The sequence below is a fragment of the Sturnus vulgaris genome, chromosome 4 (genome assembly GCF_052056855.1).
Source record: "Sturnus vulgaris isolate bStuVul1 chromosome 4, bStuVul1.hap1, whole genome shotgun sequence".
Lineage (NCBI taxonomy): Eukaryota > Metazoa > Chordata > Aves > Passeriformes > Sturnidae > Sturnus > Sturnus vulgaris.
Window position 1 is genome coordinate 36,196,977 of NC_142246.1, and position 21,105 is coordinate 36,218,081.

A 21,105-nucleotide genomic window follows, 5' to 3' on the forward strand; every position below is an offset into this window, starting at 1 on the left:
AGCACACAAAAGCTTAATGCAGGATTCCCTTTACACACACCCCAGATGCTGGTTGAACAAGGTCCTGCCTGTGTACAATTCAGTGAGGCCAACTGCCTTAATTAAAGTGCATCAGTGGCCATGTAGAATATACCCCAGGAAAGCACAATCCCGATGTCAGGGAAGGAAAAAATCTCTAGTGACACAGTACTGCAGAGAGGAGAGGGGCTTTGCTGTATTAAAGCCTTTAGTTACTGCAGTTAAAGCAGCACTTGTATGCACTAGGATTTCAGCTCCCTAGGACTCAGAAAGCTGCCAGCAGTGATGCTCCTTTAGCTCTCATTTGGGTCTGAACACGGTGCCCAGAGAGATCTTCCCGTCACAGCCTCTTTCCTATGTTTAATGAGCAGTTTCCTTCTGTTTATGGGGGACACTGTTACCATAGCCTCTCTCAACTGTCTTTTTTTCCTAAACAACACATATTAAATTATCTTCATCTTTCTACTGTGAAACCTGTGAGCTACAGGCAGCTTGTCAAAGCCCTTTTTCTCACTGCCTGAGAGGAGTCATGGAGGGTCACAGTTAATAGAGGAATCCTTCTCAATTAGACACCAGCTGTCTGAAGTGATGCTGTGACACTGCAGTCTTTCAATCATCAGATGAAGGTGACAGGTCTGACAGCATCAAATTTAAAGACGTGGAGTGCATTTTCCTTTCCATGGACCAATCCTTGCAGAAAAGAGGTTGCAGGCTGTAAATTACTACCTAGAAGCTCTGTCAAGACCTGTGAGGTTATTTTCTTTTCTTTTCTTTTTTTTTTTTTTTTTTTTTTGAGTGAGTGCTATTCAGCTTTCTGCATGACTTTTCATTTGCCACAGGAAAAAAGAAAAGAAACGTAACACTGAGAAAGTGAAGCTCTCTTTAAATGAGCAAACTTTGCTAGTAGAAACTGTTCAGACAAGATGGTTCATGTGGAACTGCACGCAGGCTCATTATCCAGAGAAGTAGCTCCCCATACTGAATTCAGACTGTCTCCAACACCTCATCTCAGCTTCCTTTTTGTCCTTATCTAGCACCCTGCTCCTCCAGTGCATACATTCTCTGATAAAACCAGCTATAAATTGAAGCTTAATAAATATCATGTGGGTCTGTTCCTGAACAATTCTGTAGTGGTTCTCAGGTTTTAACCTTTTCACTGCTATAGTTTTCTTTCCATGGTCTTCCTGAAAGAAACACCTCTTAAAAATATTGCACCTTCAGTGCTGTACCATCCTCTGAATACCACATCTGAAAGGTGTTACTGTCTCTTTTGGCTTGTGGGCCCTAAATACAAGCATATATCTGAATATTTACCATTTTTACTGTGTCTTATTGTAAGCTCTTGTTCTCTCTCCTATTTGCTGTTACTCTCTATTTATATCTGCATTATAGGTTTTCTAGAGAGTGTTTTCTTAATCTGTCTCTGTGTCCTGCTTATTTCTTCCATCTCCCAGAGGGCATTTTACATTTATCTGCAGTAAAATGCAGTGGACAGCTTTAACCTCATTTTCAAAGCAATTTCCGCTTTTCAAAAGGTTAAATATTTTTCCACTTTTCTTCATGTTTCTTTGAAGCATCATCATAGACTCCCTACAATAACTTATCATTTCACCAGCAAAGACAAAAGTAAGATTTGGTACAGAAAAACGTTACACTACTGTTTCTTCAGGAAAAGAGAAGCATGAGACAATTTTCCTTTAACAAAAAGCCAACAAGAGCCATTTTCTTTATCTTATCCTTTACCTTTCTAAGGACACATAATAAACCTAGAGTTCAAAGTGATGAATAACAAATACCTAGAGGAATGGTGTGGAACCGTGCTTCTGTGATATTCTCACTCTCATTACTACTACTGCAGAGAGAGAGATTCTATTTTGGGACCAGCCTCATCTTTCCTTGTGGGTGGCTCACCAAATTTCTCATTCTGTGCATGAGTGGTGAGCTGAGGGACCAATTCTTGCTGCTCTCTGGACCTTGGCCATAGGACTATTACGCTACTGAATGCATCAGTACGCCTGAAAGAGCTCAAGGCAGCCTTTAAATCAGATCATACTGATCCAGACTATTCCTTTGCTCTTTCCACTCCTGTGTGTTTCTGAAGACTGCCAGGGCTGTGACCTGTTTGCAAGAAAAGACATGGTAACAGCAGGGGGGTTTTATTCCCTTCCAATGAAAACAAGGATCTGTGTAATACTAGATCTCAATGTTTAGACTAGCTAAGATTCTTTTTCCTCCTTCTTTATCCTCCCATTTTTAAAAAACAGTTTTATTTTTAAATCATTAAGTATGTCTTCTTGTTAGTGATACTATTATAACACCAATCTTGTTAAGGACAGGAACTCAGTTTTAGGACTAAGAGAGAGAAGAGGAAAAAAAAATCAGAAAAAAGGTTATACATCTCTATGCACCCAATTGGTATTAAGATCTTGCAATTACAGACACAGCATGAAGGTGTACAATCTTTCCAATCTCATAATTCTAAGCTTTCCTCTTTTAAACAGCCATTTTCCTCTAGTTAACACTAAACCTGGCCAATGCAAATATTATCTCCGCACTGCATAATGCCCAACAATGCTACATGTTAATAGCTGGAGCCCAGAGTATATAATGTTCTGCTTTGCCACCACTTGTCACTTTGGATTTTGTTGTTCTTTTGTTAGGAACAAACCGTGTCAGATTTTACAAGAAATGGCTGAGCCTTTTTGTACCCTTTTTGTATACTTCATTCATTTCTGACTGCTTGTTCATTTGAAACAAGGCTGCATGAAATTCCCAGACACATTATTAACAAACAGCAGGCTGATTCTTCACCTGCAACACATGGGGTTGCTGTTCACTGCTCTCTGCTGGACCCAAGATACCCTCTGTCCTGGCTCAGTGGATGCTCATTCTCCTCTTTCGTCTTCTCTCATACCAGAGTCTGTAAAATACAGCCCCATCCTCTGCATTTGCAATCAAGCAACCCTTCAGCTCTCATGCTTTGCCTTTTCATGTAGCCGAGCCCTGTCATGCAGTAACTGGGAAATACAGCTTTCCAGCTTCATTTATAATTGGCACAGGGCCTGAAGAATGATTGCCTGATAGAGCCATTGGCCTGGGACTGTCTATAGGACAAAGGCCTTTTTGATGCCATTAATGCTTTCCATCCTGGCAACGTTGTTCAATTACTCGCTGTCTGGCTGGGGTCCGTCAACTGGTGCTGTGCTTTGACTGTGCCATTACACTTGAGGGGACAATGTGTGCTCCCATCCAAAGATGAAATGCCACATTTCAGAGCTGCTCTCTGCCTTGAACTATATCTCCAAGCAGAGAAGGAAGAGCTGGGCATTTCTGAGCCATGTTAGAGACGGTGCCTGTCCACCCATTCCCTGGCAAGGCTGGGGAACTTGACAAGAGACAGCGATACCTGACATTTTCCTTTACTGTTGGTTATCCATCCAGCAGAGTCTCAGTTTCCCCTGAAGCCAAAAGCTAGCTTTGGGAAAACAGAGATGGAAGAATGCAGTGCCACGACATATCCTCCTGTCCCTTTTCTTCCCCTCTGGCTCTTAACTTTGGGGAAGTTTCACAGAAACCACAGTGACATATCATCACTTCTCACCCATCTCCTGCTTACCAGAAAGCCTGCAAGCCCCCACAAACCTCTCGACTGCTGCTTGCCCAGTGGGGCTTGCACAGCCCTAAGGTGGAAGGTCATCTTCCTCCTCCTGGGGTCTGCTAAAGCGCTGTGCCCCTGGCACGGTGGCTGAGACTGTGAGCTTTTAATTCCTGCCCTGGTAACATGACATGAATCAGGTGGCACAAAGGATCATCTCTGTCTGGCACTGATGCCTGTCACACTGCTCACATTAAGCTATTATAGCTTGCCACTGAACTCTGTAAATTTATACCAGAAGTTATGAGTCCAGCTCAGTGCCAATCCATGCTATTTGAAATATGATAATAAAACACTTGATACTTTCACTAATACTGCTAGTTTCTACTGGTGTATGCAGAACTCATGGCAGCAACAAATTCCGTGAGATATAAAGAAGGAAGAGGAGCTCTGTGAGGCTGGCCCGGGGTTTGACGCCCCACAGACGAGTGTGACAGCAGCGCAGGGCTGGTCCTGAGGGACACAGGCCATGAGGGACACAGGCCATGAGGGGCGCTGGCTCTGAGGGGAGCTGTCTGTGAGGAACCCTGGCCGTGAGGGGCGCTGTGATGGGCTCTGTCTGTGAGGGGCGCTGGCCGTGACGATGGCTGGCTCAGAGGGGAGCTGTCTGTGAGGGCCGCTGGCCCTGCGGGGCGCTGGCTCAGAGGGGAGCTGTCTGTGATGGGCTCTGTCTGTGAGGGCCGCTGGCCCTGCGGGGCGCTGGCCGGGCCGTTCCGCTGGGCCGCGCTGCCCCCTGCCGCCCGCGTGCCGCACCGCTCCGCCGCAAGGACGAGGGAGATGCTCCCGGGAAGTTCGCGACGCTCGCCGGCAATGAGAGAGTTTGCGCTGTTCCACACCAGCCTGGAGGGGACGATTCGTTCTGTTCCCGGGGCACACGTCGAGCACCGAAGTGCTTGAGGCTTCCCACCTCTGGTTCTGGGATCTGAGGAGCTGGCTGGTTGAACTCCCTTCGTGCTAGCTTCACCTACTGATTCTAATGAAATCACTTTGTGTCCTTAGCACAGAGCAAGACCTTCAGATCCAGTCTGATCCCAAATGCTGCAGTACCCTGGAGTACGCTGAAACACGGATTCCTCCCTAGCATCCTTCTCCCTTCGTGTCATTTCCCCTTCCAGCCTTTACTCTTTCAAAAGATATTTCAAAGTCTCCCTTTCCTCTGCAAACATTTTTTTCTTCTCTCACCTTTTCATCCAATTTTTTCCTCCTTTCTCGTATATGGCAGCCTCAGCATTCCCCCCTTGCCTTCTTGAGGAGGGTTTGGAGCTTTGCAGATTTTAAAGCCAGAGAACACTGAGATGGGTCCAGTCTGGACCATACAACTTCCTTCAATTAACTCCTTGAATTTCAGAAACAAAACAGAATTATATTTATCTAGTCTTGGCACCCTATCCCCATGCAGTATCTTTGGTAGCTATCTGAAGAAGTCTTCTTTCAGCAACTTCCTTTTTTGCCATGTTGGAATTTATCTAAATTGAGATAATCCTTCAGTTTCTCACTTTCATGCAATAGCAGGTCTCTTCCTGCATTTCTCAGTATCCTCAGAGCATGCTTTTTTGACCTCAGCACTTCAAATACCCCTGAGAACTCCGCTCTCCTGAGCTTTTAAGTTTTTAAAAAGTGTCATGTGTGACTGTCAGGTCAATTTTTCTCCTCAGCATTAGGAATCTTTTACTAATCTGGGACCTCTTCCTGTGAAAGAGTCGCTCACCAAATCTGCTAATAAATGGTTAGGTTGTACTTTTCATCTGAATTCTGCTCACATTGGAAAGACCCACGGTGTGTAAGTCATGATCCCTTTCCTGTGGCACTCACAATGAGTAAAAATTAGAGCTCTTTTCCTCCATGCTCCTGAGAACTAATAGTTTTCTGCCTAACCAACCTAAATAAAAGCTTTTTAGAGTCTTTATAACTTCTTGTCTTTTGAAATGCTTTTTTGCTTGCTTTTACCCATTTATCTCATTTATGCCTTATATTTGTTTAAAATATAACTGCTTGTTGAGATAAAAGCATTAAAACAGACGATGACTGGAGCTGTAAAAGGCCTGGTACTATAGTTAAAATATTTTCTGGTAACTCAACCAAAATCAACATGTTTTCATGACACAGTGGGGGAGAATGGGGGCCTCAAAAAGCTCCCTGGGCATTCCAATTCCTTTTGGAAATGAAGACAGCCCAAGTGGCTGTTGGAATTTCTGAGGTTATGTTAAGGAGTACTTTGTAAAAGCTATTAAGGTCAGTAATAATTCAAAAATTATTTCTACACTCTGTTTTACCTTAAGAGAAGCCCTCAGAAAATGTTTAAAACCTGGGACAGAGAAGTAACAATGTTACACTGATTTTCTCTTTGCACCATTAAAATACCTGTTCATGTGACCATGTTCGTTCTGAGCCGTCCTTCACACAGATGTCCAGCCTCAGCTCAGTCCCTGTGGCTCCGTGTTTGCTGTCCACACAGAGGTTGGCTGCCACATTTCGAATCTGCAAAACCAAGCAGCAACATTTCACATTAAACTGGGCCACAGAACTGAGCTTTCAGTGTCAGGTGGTTAGGAGTTTAGCTCTGAAGGACTTGAGAGTGACCATTAGTTATGTACAACTGGTAAGAATTACATTTTACAGGGTAGAAAGCCATGTCCTGGAATGAACTATTCGTTTTAGGAGCAGCTTCAGAAGACGTAAAATTTGAAATATTCTGCTTAACAAATGAAAGGTAGGTCTTAGACAAAAAAAATACCTTAATGCAAAAAAACTAAGAGAAAAAGAGTCTGAGAAGTTCAAAGCTTGTCTGACTGCTTCTTCCATCCTATGACACCAAGACAGATCAACAGTATTAGAAAGAACTGATTTCTGTATGAGTCTTTCCCAGGCATGGGAGCAGTCAGCATGCATTAGAAATTCAGGCATGCCCTGTTCCAATCCATGCTCTTACTTTGACACAATAACACCATTGTAGATAAGGTCACACATTACTCCCTGAAGTGCAAAAAATTAAAAAGTACTTAACAAATCTGTACTGAAACCTAAGCTTACCCATGGAGGTTCCTCCTGCATGCCTGCTGCAAACATTGCAGTGTAACTTGTTCTTAAAAGGAAAATCTTGTTCTTGAGGCTGAAGCAACTGAGTAATAATTAACCTGTGACTATCAATCATACCAGATACTACTGCTGACATGTAAATTTTCTTTGAAACATTAAGTTGAAAAGTAGATTTGCCCACTGCCACCAAAAACAGCAAAATCTTTTTGCTGCAAATCTGTGCACATTTCTCCTTGACTACTTTAGCTGGGCTAGTTAAAAATCCTTTAGACACCACCATAATGAAAAGGATTTCTTAAAAAAAACGTACCCTCAATGAGATAAACAGAAACCGAGTAATAAAAGTGCATGGTAACATGCACAAATTCTAAATGTATAATATATAAAAAGCAGGTGCATATTTTGATATTCTGGATGCTACTTTGATCCTTTTTAAAAAGAAAGCTAGATGCTGAATGAAGATACAATTGAGTAGTCATTTTTACTTTCTCATGAGAAATACTTTAGAAGTCACTGCCATAATATGCCAGACAAATGTACACATTGCCACTGCATACCTCACAGACATCCTAAGGATGGAAAACTTCTCAGTGTTGCACAAAAACATTGAAAGGAAGGGAGATCCTTGTGCATGCAAGACACATGCCAGAGCTACTCTGCTCTTCTGATTCTGGAGGAGTGGGATTGAGTCTGTTAACCATGATCAAGAAAGATTTACACAGATGGGAAAGAAACAGGTAGTGAGAAAATGTAAAAATTGACATGCTCAGGAAAGGTTTCAGGAGGTGTATTTGTTTAGCTTAGAAAATCACAGACTGAGCAAAAGATGGGGGAGCATCAGTTTGAACAATTGCCTTCAGGAACATTTGATCCTTCACCAGAACTCAGAGAAGCAATTTAAAAAAAATTGGACCAGCCCTGTCCTAGGATACTTTTTCTTTTTTCAGTACAATAAAAGTTGCTAAAGATGAGGTAAAACACTAGCTATTCAAACACACAACCAGATACAGAAATCTAGCAGTGGGCAGCCTCACAGTAAAAAAGATGAAAGGTAATTAGTTCTCAACAACCTTAATATTCATATCACCCCGCAAAAGAGGCATGAAAGAATAATGAGGGGAATAGAATTTAATGTCATATTTTTAAAGTTTCATGTGAAATACCTTCTCCAAGTATAATTTTTTTTGAGAATGTTCAATCATTTCTCAATGCACTTAAATTTCCATTGTATAGATAAAGATTTCTGGTCTAACAGAAAATTAAATGATACATCAGTTCAGTTCTTACAGCATGCAAGTTAATTAAAATGGAACTGCTAACAATTGTCATTAATAATTGGGTATATTTATGTGATTCAGAATTCTAAAATGACAGTGAATACACTCCACATCCAATTAATGCTTATTGCATTAAAAGGCTTTCATAATTTTGTCTTGATGGCATCACTCCATCCCAGTCTCTGTCATTTGGACTGTGCACTAAATGTGTTCAGTTCATTTCTGGAAAAGGCTTGAGCTGAAGTTACATTTAGTTCCTTCACTGCTAGAATCTGTCTCACAGTCTGTATTTCCTCTCTTCTTCCCTCTGCTCTTGAAAGGCTTGCTTGAGTTAGTTTTTCCTCTGTTTTTTTGCAGCTTACATGTTAGCTCATCCTTTTTTTTGTTTCATCCTTTCAGCTGCAGAGGGGTCATGATTTGTTTTTTATTTTCTTTTTGTAATATGGCATTTCAATCAAGTCTGTGCTTTTGTTCTCTGGTGTTACTGTGTGGCCTTGGCAATTGCTAGAAACTGGACTGAGCCATCGTGCCAGAGCCACAGGGAATATTCTGCCAAGTGTCAACACCACACAGCCTGCAAACCCCCAAGATGCTTCCATAGACAAAGAAAGGAAAGCAGAAAGACAGGGCTTCTTTTTTTTTTTTTTTCTCATTTATACACCAATATGCTTTTGAACTGCCTTGTCTCCAGTCACACAGCACAATGGATTTAGGATCTTTGAGGTTATGAGTTACAACTAGAAACAAAATAGATAGTGATCCTAACATATTTCCAACATTCCTATTTGTGCAATTGTAAGACCAGGGATGAAAAGGACACAGATTTTATCGGCCATGCAGGTATGGCATTGAGTTGCTACATACAAAACTTTTTTGATCAGCCTTAAAGGCCACCATTTGTACAGACAGATAAGTGTACAGGAAAATCATGCTTCCAAGGACTTTGATGTATGGACTTACAAGGATGGTTAGTGGTGATATTAAAGGCTGTTTCAGAATTAAACAAATTCTGACAAGAGGACAGGATGCTATCTGTAAGTCATTATACATATTCAGTTCTTGAAATACCATCCTAACTCAATATGGGCACTGTAGTCCTTACAGAGAGCAGATGAGGTATAGAAACATAGAGAATACAGCTTCCTAGAGCCCAGCACTTAGATAATTCTAAAACTCTACAACTTTTCCCAGGCATATGAGCTCCTGCAAGACTTGCTGTTGAGGTAGTAGCTGATGTCCTGGCTCCCGCAGCCTTGCCCTGCCTGCACTGCAGCCAGGCTGTCACCCAGGTACACTTCAGCCTTCATGGAGCCAGGGAGCGGTGACCTGGAGCGGGACAGCCAAACTCACACTGGTTTCTGGGAGCTGCCCAGCATGCTCATCATGGCATGAAACTGTCCATGCCAAAAGCAGAAAGAGGGAAAGTGTAGCAGTCTAAAGACAACTGTATGCCCAATATGGTCATCTGTGAACAATGACTGCAGAGAAGGCGTCAGGACAATCCTTTGGGATACAGCAACAACAGAAGCACTTTGTGCTATCAGCTTATATAATACTCTCCCTATATCTGATTTAATGCCTTAAATATGAAAAAAACTTTAACTCTTAGAAGATATTAGCAATATTCATTTATGTTACTTTTTTTTTGTCTGAGCAGCACTTAGAGCCAGTTGTAGTGCACTGCATTCTCAGATAGTCCTAGGGCCATCGATGTCTATGGATCAAATATGGAAAAATGAACCATGTCTCCTCTCAACTGATACACAGTCATTTTAGAAGTATTTATCCTATGTGTGAGCCATAAAACAGAAAAAGTCAAAGGTAAAGAAGTCAAGCACTACCAAAAACCTTACTGAAGAAACACAGGACTCTTATTCAGTGTGACATTGATCCTGATAAAAGAATTTGAACAGTCCAGCTGTGCAGTACTTGGTCTGTGCAGGGTGGGGTTATATCACTTTTGTATAACAGATGTGTGACACTTGCTGGGCTCAGATTGACTCATTAAGGATAAGAGGATGACACATTTAAAAAAAAGAAAAATAACCAAAAGAGAAGTTAGTGAGTTCTTAGACTTTCTTCTTTTTTCAAATGTGCCACTTGACTTTATGTGCGACATTTCATGTCAGTGCTGTAAAATGGTTCTGTAAAATCCATGAGTTTGGGGCTGAGAAAGGAGTACTTTCAGGTTCTACAGCTTAGCACTGCTGCAGTGACTGAGAGACTTCCTCATTAAATTACTGAAGTTCATGTAACAGCAAGTGAAGCCAAGATTAAATAATTCTCTTTTGACTGAGTAAAACAACTTTTTTTTTCCATCACCTTGACTATAGAACTCATGAAATCTAGAATAAATGGCAATGCCTGACATATGATTGATTTAATGTAAAACCTGTTTTCAAAGATATTGGAAGCTGTGATATCTGCACAATATATTCATGCTGGATCACAGCTTGTAGATTCATGAGTACTTCCAAGAAAACACCTTGTGTCCAATTCACACCTATTGTTTTAGGTAGTAGGACTTCAAATACATATTACAAATATATTATTCTGTCTTAGAAAGAACACGTATTTCTGTTTTCAACTGCTAGCAGACTTCCCAGTATATTCAAAAGAGTAAGAACAAAACCTAATTGAAAACTTTCCTCTTTTCCACCGTGGAAAAGAGTACAGATACCTCACTCAAACACAGAACTGACAGTCTCACTAACCTAATCTGTCTGGATTTGCTGTTACATTGCTTTACTGCACATATTTCAGATGCTACAAGGCAGAACAGATTATCAAGGGTATGTACACCCTGCCAGCTACAAGGACAAAAGGCACAAACACACGTAAGAGATAAGGCCATGACAAGTGCAGGAAAAAAGATTGTTTTTTGTTTTCTAAATGTCCTTTTCTGTCATAAACAGATTTTTTCAAGAAATGTAAAAATCAGATCTTAAATAAATGTGCTTGCAAAAAAAGAGGAGCTGAGCAGAGGGTATTTATGAGACTTCTGTTTTCACACCACATGCTTTTACTAACTCAATATCAAACATTAGAGCCAAACTTGTCTGCGTACTTCCTTGTTTACTCTTTCTCAGACTGGCATAGGCAAGCAGATGTAAAGTATTTCCGAATGGAAGCAGAGAGGGTACTAAATGACAGTGTTGGCACAGACGCAAGGTGTGTATAATCAACAAGGTTTCTAGAGCTCCAGGATTCTTACAAAATAGTAACATTACAATCTGCTTCCCTCTTTCAGCTTCTCACGGCCATTGACCTTCAAGGTTTTTCAAGGTCCTTGCAAGTGCCAACAAATTAATTAAAACTGCACAGGAATGTGGCAGTCTCAGGAAAAACAAGAGAAGTAGGGCTGAAAGTTCTCTTCCTGTTATTTAGAGAAAGTATGTTTGAGACAAAAAGGAAAATCTTTGGTCTTCATGTCCTTCCTAAGAACTCAGTAAATACTTTTAAGGCACAGATTTCACATCATCGATATGATTTTGATTTACTGTTAAAAATACTTGGGTTTATGCAGAGATTATATTAATATTGCTGTGAAAAGAATGAATATCTGGATCACAAGCTCCTCCTCTTAGACCCTCTTAACTGAGTTAAGAATTGTCCAGCTGGCCAGAGAAGTTACACATCTCCTGATCACAGTCCTCCAAGGACACCCGTGTATACATGTAAAAGATGGTGAAGGAAAATCATAGCAGCAGTCACAGCAATCTGATCCAGACTGACTTCTACTGATAAATTCCTTACTTCTCAGTACACATTAATCTCATAAAGAGTGTGCAGCAGGACGAAAAAGAAGAAACTTTAACAAGAAAGGAATTAATTACTGCCAAGAAGTAGGAAATAGATATAAACTGTTTATATACAACACTTATAAATTGGAATTTTTTTGAACATCTGTAACTGATACCTTATGATGGAGAAGAATTAAGGATTGCTAGTACCAGAGAAAGTTATTTTTAAAATCTCACTATGAGGTAATTTGCCTTTCTAAAAAGAAATTCTGGAGAATTTGTCCCAGTCTGGACCACTGGGAATATGCAGAGTTTTGTCTGATCTTACCCAAAGTTTCAACTTCATCCTCTGGTTTCAAATATAAAAGTTAATCTTCTGACAGCCCCAAGAACATCTCCCAGAAAATCAGAGAAGGCTAGAACTCACAGTACAGATATTCCTATGTTTTTTGTTTTTTTTTAAGTAGCTCAATACACTGGAAGAGTGAGGCCTTCTTTATCTATCTTAATGAACTGAAAGGAAAAAGCCCTCTTTGCACGCAACCTACCCATGGAATGAAGCTGCTGTAGTTCTTGTGGGCAAAGGCCACAGCAATTTTTCAGTGCAACTAAGCAAGTAATTTCCTTTCCTGGCACTCCTTGTGTTCTCATTTCTTCTGCACAAAACAAACTGTCAAAGCAAGGTTTGCTACAGCTCTGCTCTTCAGAGAGGTCTGAATGCAGAATATCTTTGATCACAGGTAGAGATGTGCTGTTTGCTCAGCCCCTGCTCTGGAGTGATGTTCAGATATTGGCTTTTCTTTTGTGGTCTCTCCCTCCCCTCATCCATCAATGGATAAATTGTATTTGTCTGCTACTACTACTCAGTCATGACAGCATCTACAGAATGTAGAGAACAGCTGAGCAAAATCAGTCATTTTAAAAGCAAAGTATCCAGGCCTTGCTTGCCACATTTCACATGAGAGCAAACCTAACTCCATCTGCACACAATTGTCCTTGTAAGGACAGGAGGAGGTATACCAGTAGATATGCAAAAAAACCCCAAGCAATGACTTCAGATCTCCTTTTTACTAAGGTGATTCTCTGAATCTAAAATCTTCTGTGACATGCAGTAATGAGTGCTACATACTTTTTCCTTCATTCTTGTCCTCATTGTGCATAAATCATATGCCCTGTACACACAAAAATGTAATGAGTTACAAAAGCAACAGTGATAGGTCTAAGACATGACAGTTTCTCATTTTAATGGATAGTTCAGGGATTGTTTCAACCACTGTGGACTTCCTTAATAACACCACTACTTACCATCAGGTTGACTCTGATTTAATAATTTTAATTTCCCACAATCTTAAATGTTAGATTCATTTAAATTCGATCTGTTCCTCACCTCCCCCCAGGCAGCAGGTGGAGGCTCCACAGGAGGGTAATATTTGGGGACATCCCAAGCCACTGCAGCCATGAACCACTTGAAATCTTTACACTTGAGGTGCTTGCGCAGCTCCTTCTGGGCAGAGATGTCACCAGTCGAGAGATGTCTGTACTCGGGCCGTCGCTGGTAAATGTACTCTGCAAACTCATCCATCCACGTCTCAGCCACTCGCTTCAGGTTCTGTGGGGCACAAAAAAATTTCTTCATGTTTTGAGTGAATGATATTCGTAACAGGGAAATTTTAAACAAAACAAAACAAAAAAATCAGAATTCCACACAATTTTTAAGCTTAGCTGGTCTCATTTCTGTCTTAAAACCTGAAAAAGTTCCAGTAACTGTGTGCTATCTTCATTATAGTGTTGAGGAAACACTACAGAGTATTAAGCACCCTGCTTTCCTGCTGGTTCTGTGAGAGACAGTCTTCTGTCTGTTGAACATCTTATTTTCCTTCACATTCTTTATGCATATTCTTCATATGGGTTTTTGCTTAATGATGGATGTTGAATACAAATTTCCTTTCTGCTGCTTACATTGCTCCCTTTTTTTTCCCTGTTAATTCAGACCAGCTAATATAGAAGAATGGCTCAAATTCTTCCTTCTGATGTATTTCACTTTGCATTTGAAAGGCATCTGAATTTCAGCCTGTCATGATACTGCTTAGTCACCAAGCAATTCCTACCTAAATTTTAGGGTCAGATCTTACAAGTGAATGTCTGGGGGCAAACACCTTGAAGGGGAGTTGGTCTGAAAAAAAAGACCTCCTGGGACAGGAGCCACAACAACCTGTGCCTTTCTGCACTCACTCATCCTATGAACATATCTACGGCTATTTAGGTTCCACAATGCCTAGTTCTGGCTGTGTTCCACAAAGTTTATTTTTGTTGGCATTTTTTAGGAAACAGAATCACCTATTTTGCTGCATAAATAATTTGAATAAATTCAAATTATAATTAATTAAATTAGCTGCCTCAAATTATAAAACAAAACAAACACTGTTGCAAAGAAAAATTCTGGGTAGACTGAAGAGATCTATTTTATTGTTATTTACCACCAAGAAGGGGGCATTTTTTTCTGTATTTTTGTTTGCTTTTAAAATTCCTCCTGCAACTCATTCCACACAAATTTATATGCAGATGTTGTAGTGGAGCATGGGCTTGGTCTATTCTGCCACAGCTGCCCAATAACCTTTTATCCCACCAACAAAGCAACATCTCTCTGCATAACTTTGAGGCACTAGGGTGCTCTTATTGCTTTGTTTGTAAAAACACGATAATCAAGTTGTATAATATTCTTTTTATAGAACGTTAACTACAAAATGCTGAGATTCACGCTGTAATAAGCTGGAGGACGACACAGATCTGATTATCATCAACATAAGGTAACGTTTCTTTTCAGAACATCCTCTGCATCTAAGTAAGTCGGATTCATAGTCTGACTTGCCTTCTAGATTAACTGGAAAATTCTTTTCCTGAATTTTATTAATCCACATAAACTAAATGTCTCTGAACTAATAAGGCTTATCTGAATACAAAGACAGCAAGACACAGAACAAAGGAAGTACTTTTAGCTGACACTGCAAGATAAGTTTTTATGTGCTTTCTCTCTGTGAAGCAAATACGTTAAACCTGCAGGGATAAAGCAAGCAACATTAAAGCAGTGTAAGAATTAACAACACTCATATCCCTATTAAAAAATGGCTTGTACCCCACATAAATTTGACTTGTGTTGTAATTTCATGAAGACTTAAATAACTTTACAAGAAATTAGAATTCAAGAATAGGAACTGGGTAGGACACAGAAAAACAGAAAAAAATCAAGAGCCTCATCTAAATGAGAATCTCACCTTTCTGGCAGAAAATTTTCTGATAAGTAAAAATAATATGTGATGGTATTTTGTATATGATGGAAAAAAAATGATTAGGAACATTAACCAAAAAGCCAGAATAATGAAAATATATGTGATTCCTAGCATATCTTTCACTGCAATGCTGCATACCTTGTTTGCTACAATGCAAATGCAATTTAGGATTGTTCTATAAAATGTTTTTTTGCAATCACTTCATCTAATAGGCTATTTTCATATTTAAAAACCATACTATAAAAAGAGCCATACAGTGAAAGTAAAAAAAAAATTCTCTTAGGATAGAAAAATTCTAGTTAAGTCTTGCAGCACCCCACCAATATTAAGAGTAGTCTCTGATGGACTTTTTTCTTTAGTTACTTGGCTGCACTAAAAGGACTGCATTCTGCTTTACATGATTGTTACTGATAAAATATAAGTTCAACAAAAATCTTGATATTATACCTGGTCACTAACTCAAAATTCTAATTCACCAGTCAAAACCTTTTTGTTTTCCAATAACATCTTTATAACTGTTTGGATTTTTTTTTTGTGTGTGTGTGTGTGTGTGTGTGTGTGTGTGTAAACCCACCACACACTGAATTAAAAAAAAATCAGTTCTTCCCACCATTCCCCAAGTATCAGGTAGGCCACTTCAGACAAATCTATTTAAAACTTTGTTTCCCTGTCTTCCAAGACCGTTCTTCTCATCATATGCTAAAAATCGCCTGTAATGAACTTATATATTATTCTTACTATGTTTATATATTGATGTTATAAGCCAAACCCTTATGAGGCAGCCTTTGAATTTCAAAAGGTTTGTTTTAAAAAATACAAACTCTTGATTTGCTAGCTCTAAATTTCCATACTACTTATGAACATGACCAAAAAGAACACTGTGTTCTGGGTTAGTGAGAAGCTGTTTCTGCATCAAGCAAGCACTCAGCATCTAAACAATTTAGTTTTAAAGAGATTTCTTGACCTCAGTTAGCCCGGGTTAGCATTTCTTATCCTTATTACCACTCAGAAATCACCATACTTCCTTTTAACATAAATGTGTCCAGACTAGTAGTAAAACCCCCCATACTTGAATTGAATTGAATTGAATTGAATGCAGTCAGGAAGAGCTGCTGTACTGAAAGCTGGTTTGGTACAACCTTACACAGAAAAGACAATCATTTACATTCTTATTCAGAATGCTCTAACCCAGCACGTTCCTGGAGCAAAAATACAGGCTGTCCAAGATGAGATGGGTGAATTTATAAGCTGAAAATCCCCACTCTGTGGCTGTCTAGCAGCATGATAAACTGCAGACAACCTCTTAGGATCACAACTCTCTCTGCAAATTATGGCAAGGAACTGCTGGGCTTTTACTCATTTTTTACTTTTACTCCTATATGAGGAGTACAACCAAAATGAGAACCCTCATCTCTGATCAATTTAGGCCTACCAATCAAATGACTTACTTCAAGATAAGGATGTGATTTCAAGTCCTTTACAAGTCTTCCAGAGTTGCCATTCCATAATCTGGGTGGATGTGTGACATAGTGGATGGAGGAAGGAGAATGGTCGTTCCTCCTTGCCTGACCCTTAGGTGAGGCTAGATACAATCTGAGCATGTCATATAGGCCCCACAAGTGGGAATGGTTTTGAATAGCTACCCAATCTTGGCAGAGTTTCACTGTAAAACAGGCTTTAAGCAGTTTGATATGATTTTACTCTGTCTGTGTACACTGCCACAGAACTTGCATGTAAAAGAACTTCAAGAGCCTGCAAGATTAGGTCACATTTTGTGAATGTCTTACAGCATCATTTAAGCACTCATTTAATTTTAATCATCATGAGACAGTCAAGTTTCACAGTGAAAATAATCTTCAAATAATTTAGAGTCAACAGGAATTAGATTTGAATCTTCTTGATTTCTGTCTCCTGTTACTATTTATATAATCTTCTAGAGAAAACTCCTTTAAATGCCAGTTTCTCACATGGCATCAAATATCACTATAGGAAGAACTAGTTTTAGCATATCTTCGTGGTAGATCACTCTTGCTCTCATGTAAATGCATGTGGAAAGGAAAAAATGAAAAATAGAATCACAGAATCATTTAGATTTGAACTGACCTCAAAGATCATTGAGTCCAGCTGTTAACCCAGCACTGCCAAGTCCACCACTAAACCATGTCCCTAAGTGTCACATCTACATGTCTTTTAAATACCTCCAGGGACGGTGACTCAACCACTTCCCCGGGCAGCCTGTTCCAATGCTTGACAACATGTTTCTACAGCTGAAAATGGCGTGGCTTAGCTTGGTTGACAAATTCATTGCAAGGCTACAGATGTCCAGATTGGTTACTCTTAATAGGAAGAAAAAAAGGAAAAAATTAAATAAAAACAATCAAATGAAGATCAATTAATTATTAATTAGTTACACGAGTTGACACACAAAATAAAGAAGTCATAGGGACTCTGAGTGGACATCTAAGGAGTTTCTTAGGACCTATCCAAGAAGACCAATAACAATTTGTTCTCTTTTATGTTATTTTCAGTGAAAAATTTCTGTATGAGAATAAATACGGCCCAGTGGTATTTCAGTAGATGTGTATTTCTATATGCTAGGTTTTAAGAGCTATCACAAAGAAACTGTGAGATGAATACAACAGTGACAGCAACCACACTGAGTCCCCAGCTGTCACCAGTTGCTCATTTATGCATTCTTGATATAATTTTAATCACTGTTACAATTTTACTCTCTGGTAAATTCTTTACCACTGGGCTTACATTTAGACAAGTTTTATTTAAGTTGATATGAACTCACACATTTAAGTCTGTGATTTTGCTTTGTATTTTTACTCAATAATAGTCTACAAGACAGTAAGATACAATGTCACTGATACAGGGATGTCACAGTTTAACCTCAGCTGAAAAGTAAGCACCACTTAGGTGCTTAGGAATTGCTTGGTGACAGCCACTTACTCAGTCCCTCTTAAAGGGCTGAGAGAGAGAATCTGAAGAGTGAAGGTGAGGAAACTCAAGAGTTGAGATAAAGACAATTTAACACAGAAAGGAAAAACTGTGCACACAAGCAAAGCCATTCACCTCTCCCCATGGGCATGAAGGTGTTCTGCCATTCCAGGAAAGCAGGGCTCCATCATACCTAATGGTGACTTGGCAGGACAAACACTACCACTCTAAACACACCCCCCCACCCCTTCCTCCTTAACTTTATATACTAGCCTGATGCCACGTGGTCTGGAATGTCCCTGTTGTCAATTGGGATCAGCTGTCCTGGCTGTGTCTCTTCCCACTTGCTCACCCTGCTTGCTGGGAGGGTGGTGGGAGGAGCAGAAAAGGCCTTGACCCAGTGCAAGTCCTGCTCAGCAATCAGGAAAATATCTGTACATTGATAACAGTTTCCAGCACTAATGCAAAACACAGCCCCATACTAACTACTCTCAAGAAAATTAACTCTATCTCAGCCAAAGCCAGCAGAGCAGACTTCAATATGGGAGTTTAAATCAACTTGACTGGAAAAACAGAGGGACAAATGAGGACTCCTGCACTTGAAAAAAGATAATTTTTCATGAGGCATTTTGTTCAGTGATTAGGGTAGATACATCTCCGTAATCAAGTGACTAACCCATTTTTAAGTGTGCAAGATCACCTGTCATTTTCAAGAGATGTGATATTACTCGGTGAGAAAAAAGCAGACACTGGCCCTGAGAATGGAATAGCAGAGTGAGACAGGGACATGGTAAAGGACAGGTCCATAAATACCAGCTTTAAGCAAAGTTTAACTGGATCAGTCCTAATATGAGAGGGGTAGTTCCTCATTTTGTCACTGTGGCTGGTGTGCTGGCTTGAGATGATAGCACTTGTAGGAGAGCTCCTGAGCTATACTGAAAACTAGCACACCTCCATCCTCTAGGTGCATCTTATCCAATTAACATTTTAGATGCAGCATTTGGACTAATATAAAAATGCAGTTCCTGTTTTTAGTTTCTCCATATGTTCTAAAGATTTTTATTAAGTGTCACTGAAGGAGCACAATGGTTCTATTGTTTGTTTCATTTCACCTGCATAACCTGTTTTTTCTGCCTTTCTGCCTATCTCACTGCATGAAACTGACCCTGACCTCAATCATTTTTAATTTTGTCAATATTAAGCTGGAACATTTGAAACCTGTAATGAGATCCTACTGTCCTGCATTTAATCTGAACATTTTCCAGGAAGCTGGATGTCACCAGCTGGTATTTGTCACATGAGCCAGGACATCAAAATCACTTTCAATTATGCCAGTCAAATACAAATCACCACAGCATGGCTGAGGCCTGACTGTATTTTGGTTGTGAAATGTAAGAGGGAATATTACTGTTTACTTGCCAAGAATAACACAACGATCTTGGCAACAACTGACATATTAATCTTCGAGTGGGATTATTTTCACCTCACCTACATCATCTTACTAATTTAAATTTTTCTTTTTGTTTTGTGAAGCACAGTATTGTTGTGACTCCAAAATGAGTGCCCTGTTTACCTGTAAAGCAGCTGTATTTCACTTGGCTGGAAATAATATAATATACAGTTTGTTTTACACAAAATGTATTTTAAAAGTGCATTGGGATCTATCCAGTCAAGACAACTCCATGTTCCTCTGGAATATGGGTAGCATAATGTTACAATGAATCATCACAGAGAAGAGAACGAAGTATGACTAGAGGAGCTCATCCAACAAGTACGGATTAATATGCCCGAAGCAGCAGGGTACAAAACTCCACTTTTCACAAGGACAAAAACAATACCCTCAGTTTTGTGCATCCATCAGAGTCAGAATACAATGTTTACCATTTCTGTGTATTTTTACAGCAGAAATAAAATAAAACACTTCCTGAACATTAACCACAGTCTTGTGATGTTCAGGTTTCAATACTTTAACCTGCCCACATCAGTTAAGCCTCAATGGGAGCTTTCATACCTTTCCCCTTCTCCCCTAACTCCCTGTTAATTTACACAGTTCTACTGTTTGTCAATATTTCCCCTTCTTGGGTATCTTATTTTGGTTCGTTACACATAACTGTGTTTAAAATTTAACTGGGTTTCATATCAGAAATATTTATATAAAAAACCCCAAGAACCAGCAAAACCCAACCAAATAAAGAGATGTCTGTGGGCATAAAAGAAATGCATCTGCATGGAAGACAGTATTCTAACTAGGTGACAAAGCTGGTGCAGTATATAAATAAATCTTTTATGAGTTAGCACAGCTGGCAGAGAGGCAAGAGCCTATTTATTTTCAGCCAGTAGTCTGCAAATACCTGGAACTAAAATTCCACAGACGTCATCTGAAAACAAACAGGATTTCATTCTCTCTATAAATGTTTGCATCTCCACCGGTACACAGAAATAAAAATTTAAGATCCATGCATTGGAAAATCTATACTTCCTGCTCACATGAGGCCAACCCACAGAGTTTGGGGGCAGGGGTGTTTCCTGTCCTAGTGAGGATGCTACCTGTCCCCAGCTCTGTGGCTGTGAGGGAGCTGTGGAACACAGAGTGGCACTACCAGAACATCTCCACAAATCTCCTGGCTGCTGCCATGCTTGTGTTACAGACCCATAGAGAACACAGCCCATCCCTGCAGCTGAGCCAGGAATAGTTCAGGGGTTTAATTCCAAACAGATTTATTTAGCCTTGTAACTTGGGTTCCAGTACTAGCCTATGGAGTAAATCCTGACAAGTAGCTACCACCACTTTCATGTACTTACTGTCCAAGAATATCTACTTCTCCATCTTCTTCGTGATCTTTTTGGATAGCTAAGATCTCTATCTCGTTGTATTCATTAACTTAAAAGCAAAATTTCTCTTCAGATTGGCAAAAACATAAAAAAAACCACCACAAAAAATTACTTTGCCTTTTTTGTATTCAAGGATTAGAAGATCAAAGAATCACAGAATGGGTAATGCTGGCAGGGACCTAAGTGGATAATCTGGTCCAGCCTCCCTGCTCAAGCAGGGTCATGCTAGAGTACATGGCACAGGATTGTGTCCAGATGGTTCTTGAGCATCTCCAGTAAGGGAGACTACAGCCTTCCTGGACAACCTGTTCTGG

General features: G+C 39.8%; 1 protein-coding gene across 2 annotated transcripts in view; it reads right to left on the minus strand.

Annotated features, from left to right (window-relative positions):
- Positions 1 to 21,105, minus strand: part of GALNTL6 (polypeptide N-acetylgalactosaminyltransferase like 6) — a 433,557-nt gene that overhangs the window by 6,552 nt on the left and 405,900 nt on the right. For both annotated transcript variants that reach the window (XM_014883994.2, XM_088163591.1), the window contains exons 9-10: positions 13,117 to 13,338; positions 6,035 to 6,151 (exon numbers count right to left, since the gene is read on the minus strand). In XM_014883994.2, the coding sequence (XP_014739480.1) occupies positions 6,035 to 6,151; positions 13,117 to 13,338 (339 nt within the window). The remainder of the gene's footprint in view (positions 1 to 6,034; positions 6,152 to 13,116; positions 13,339 to 21,105) is intronic.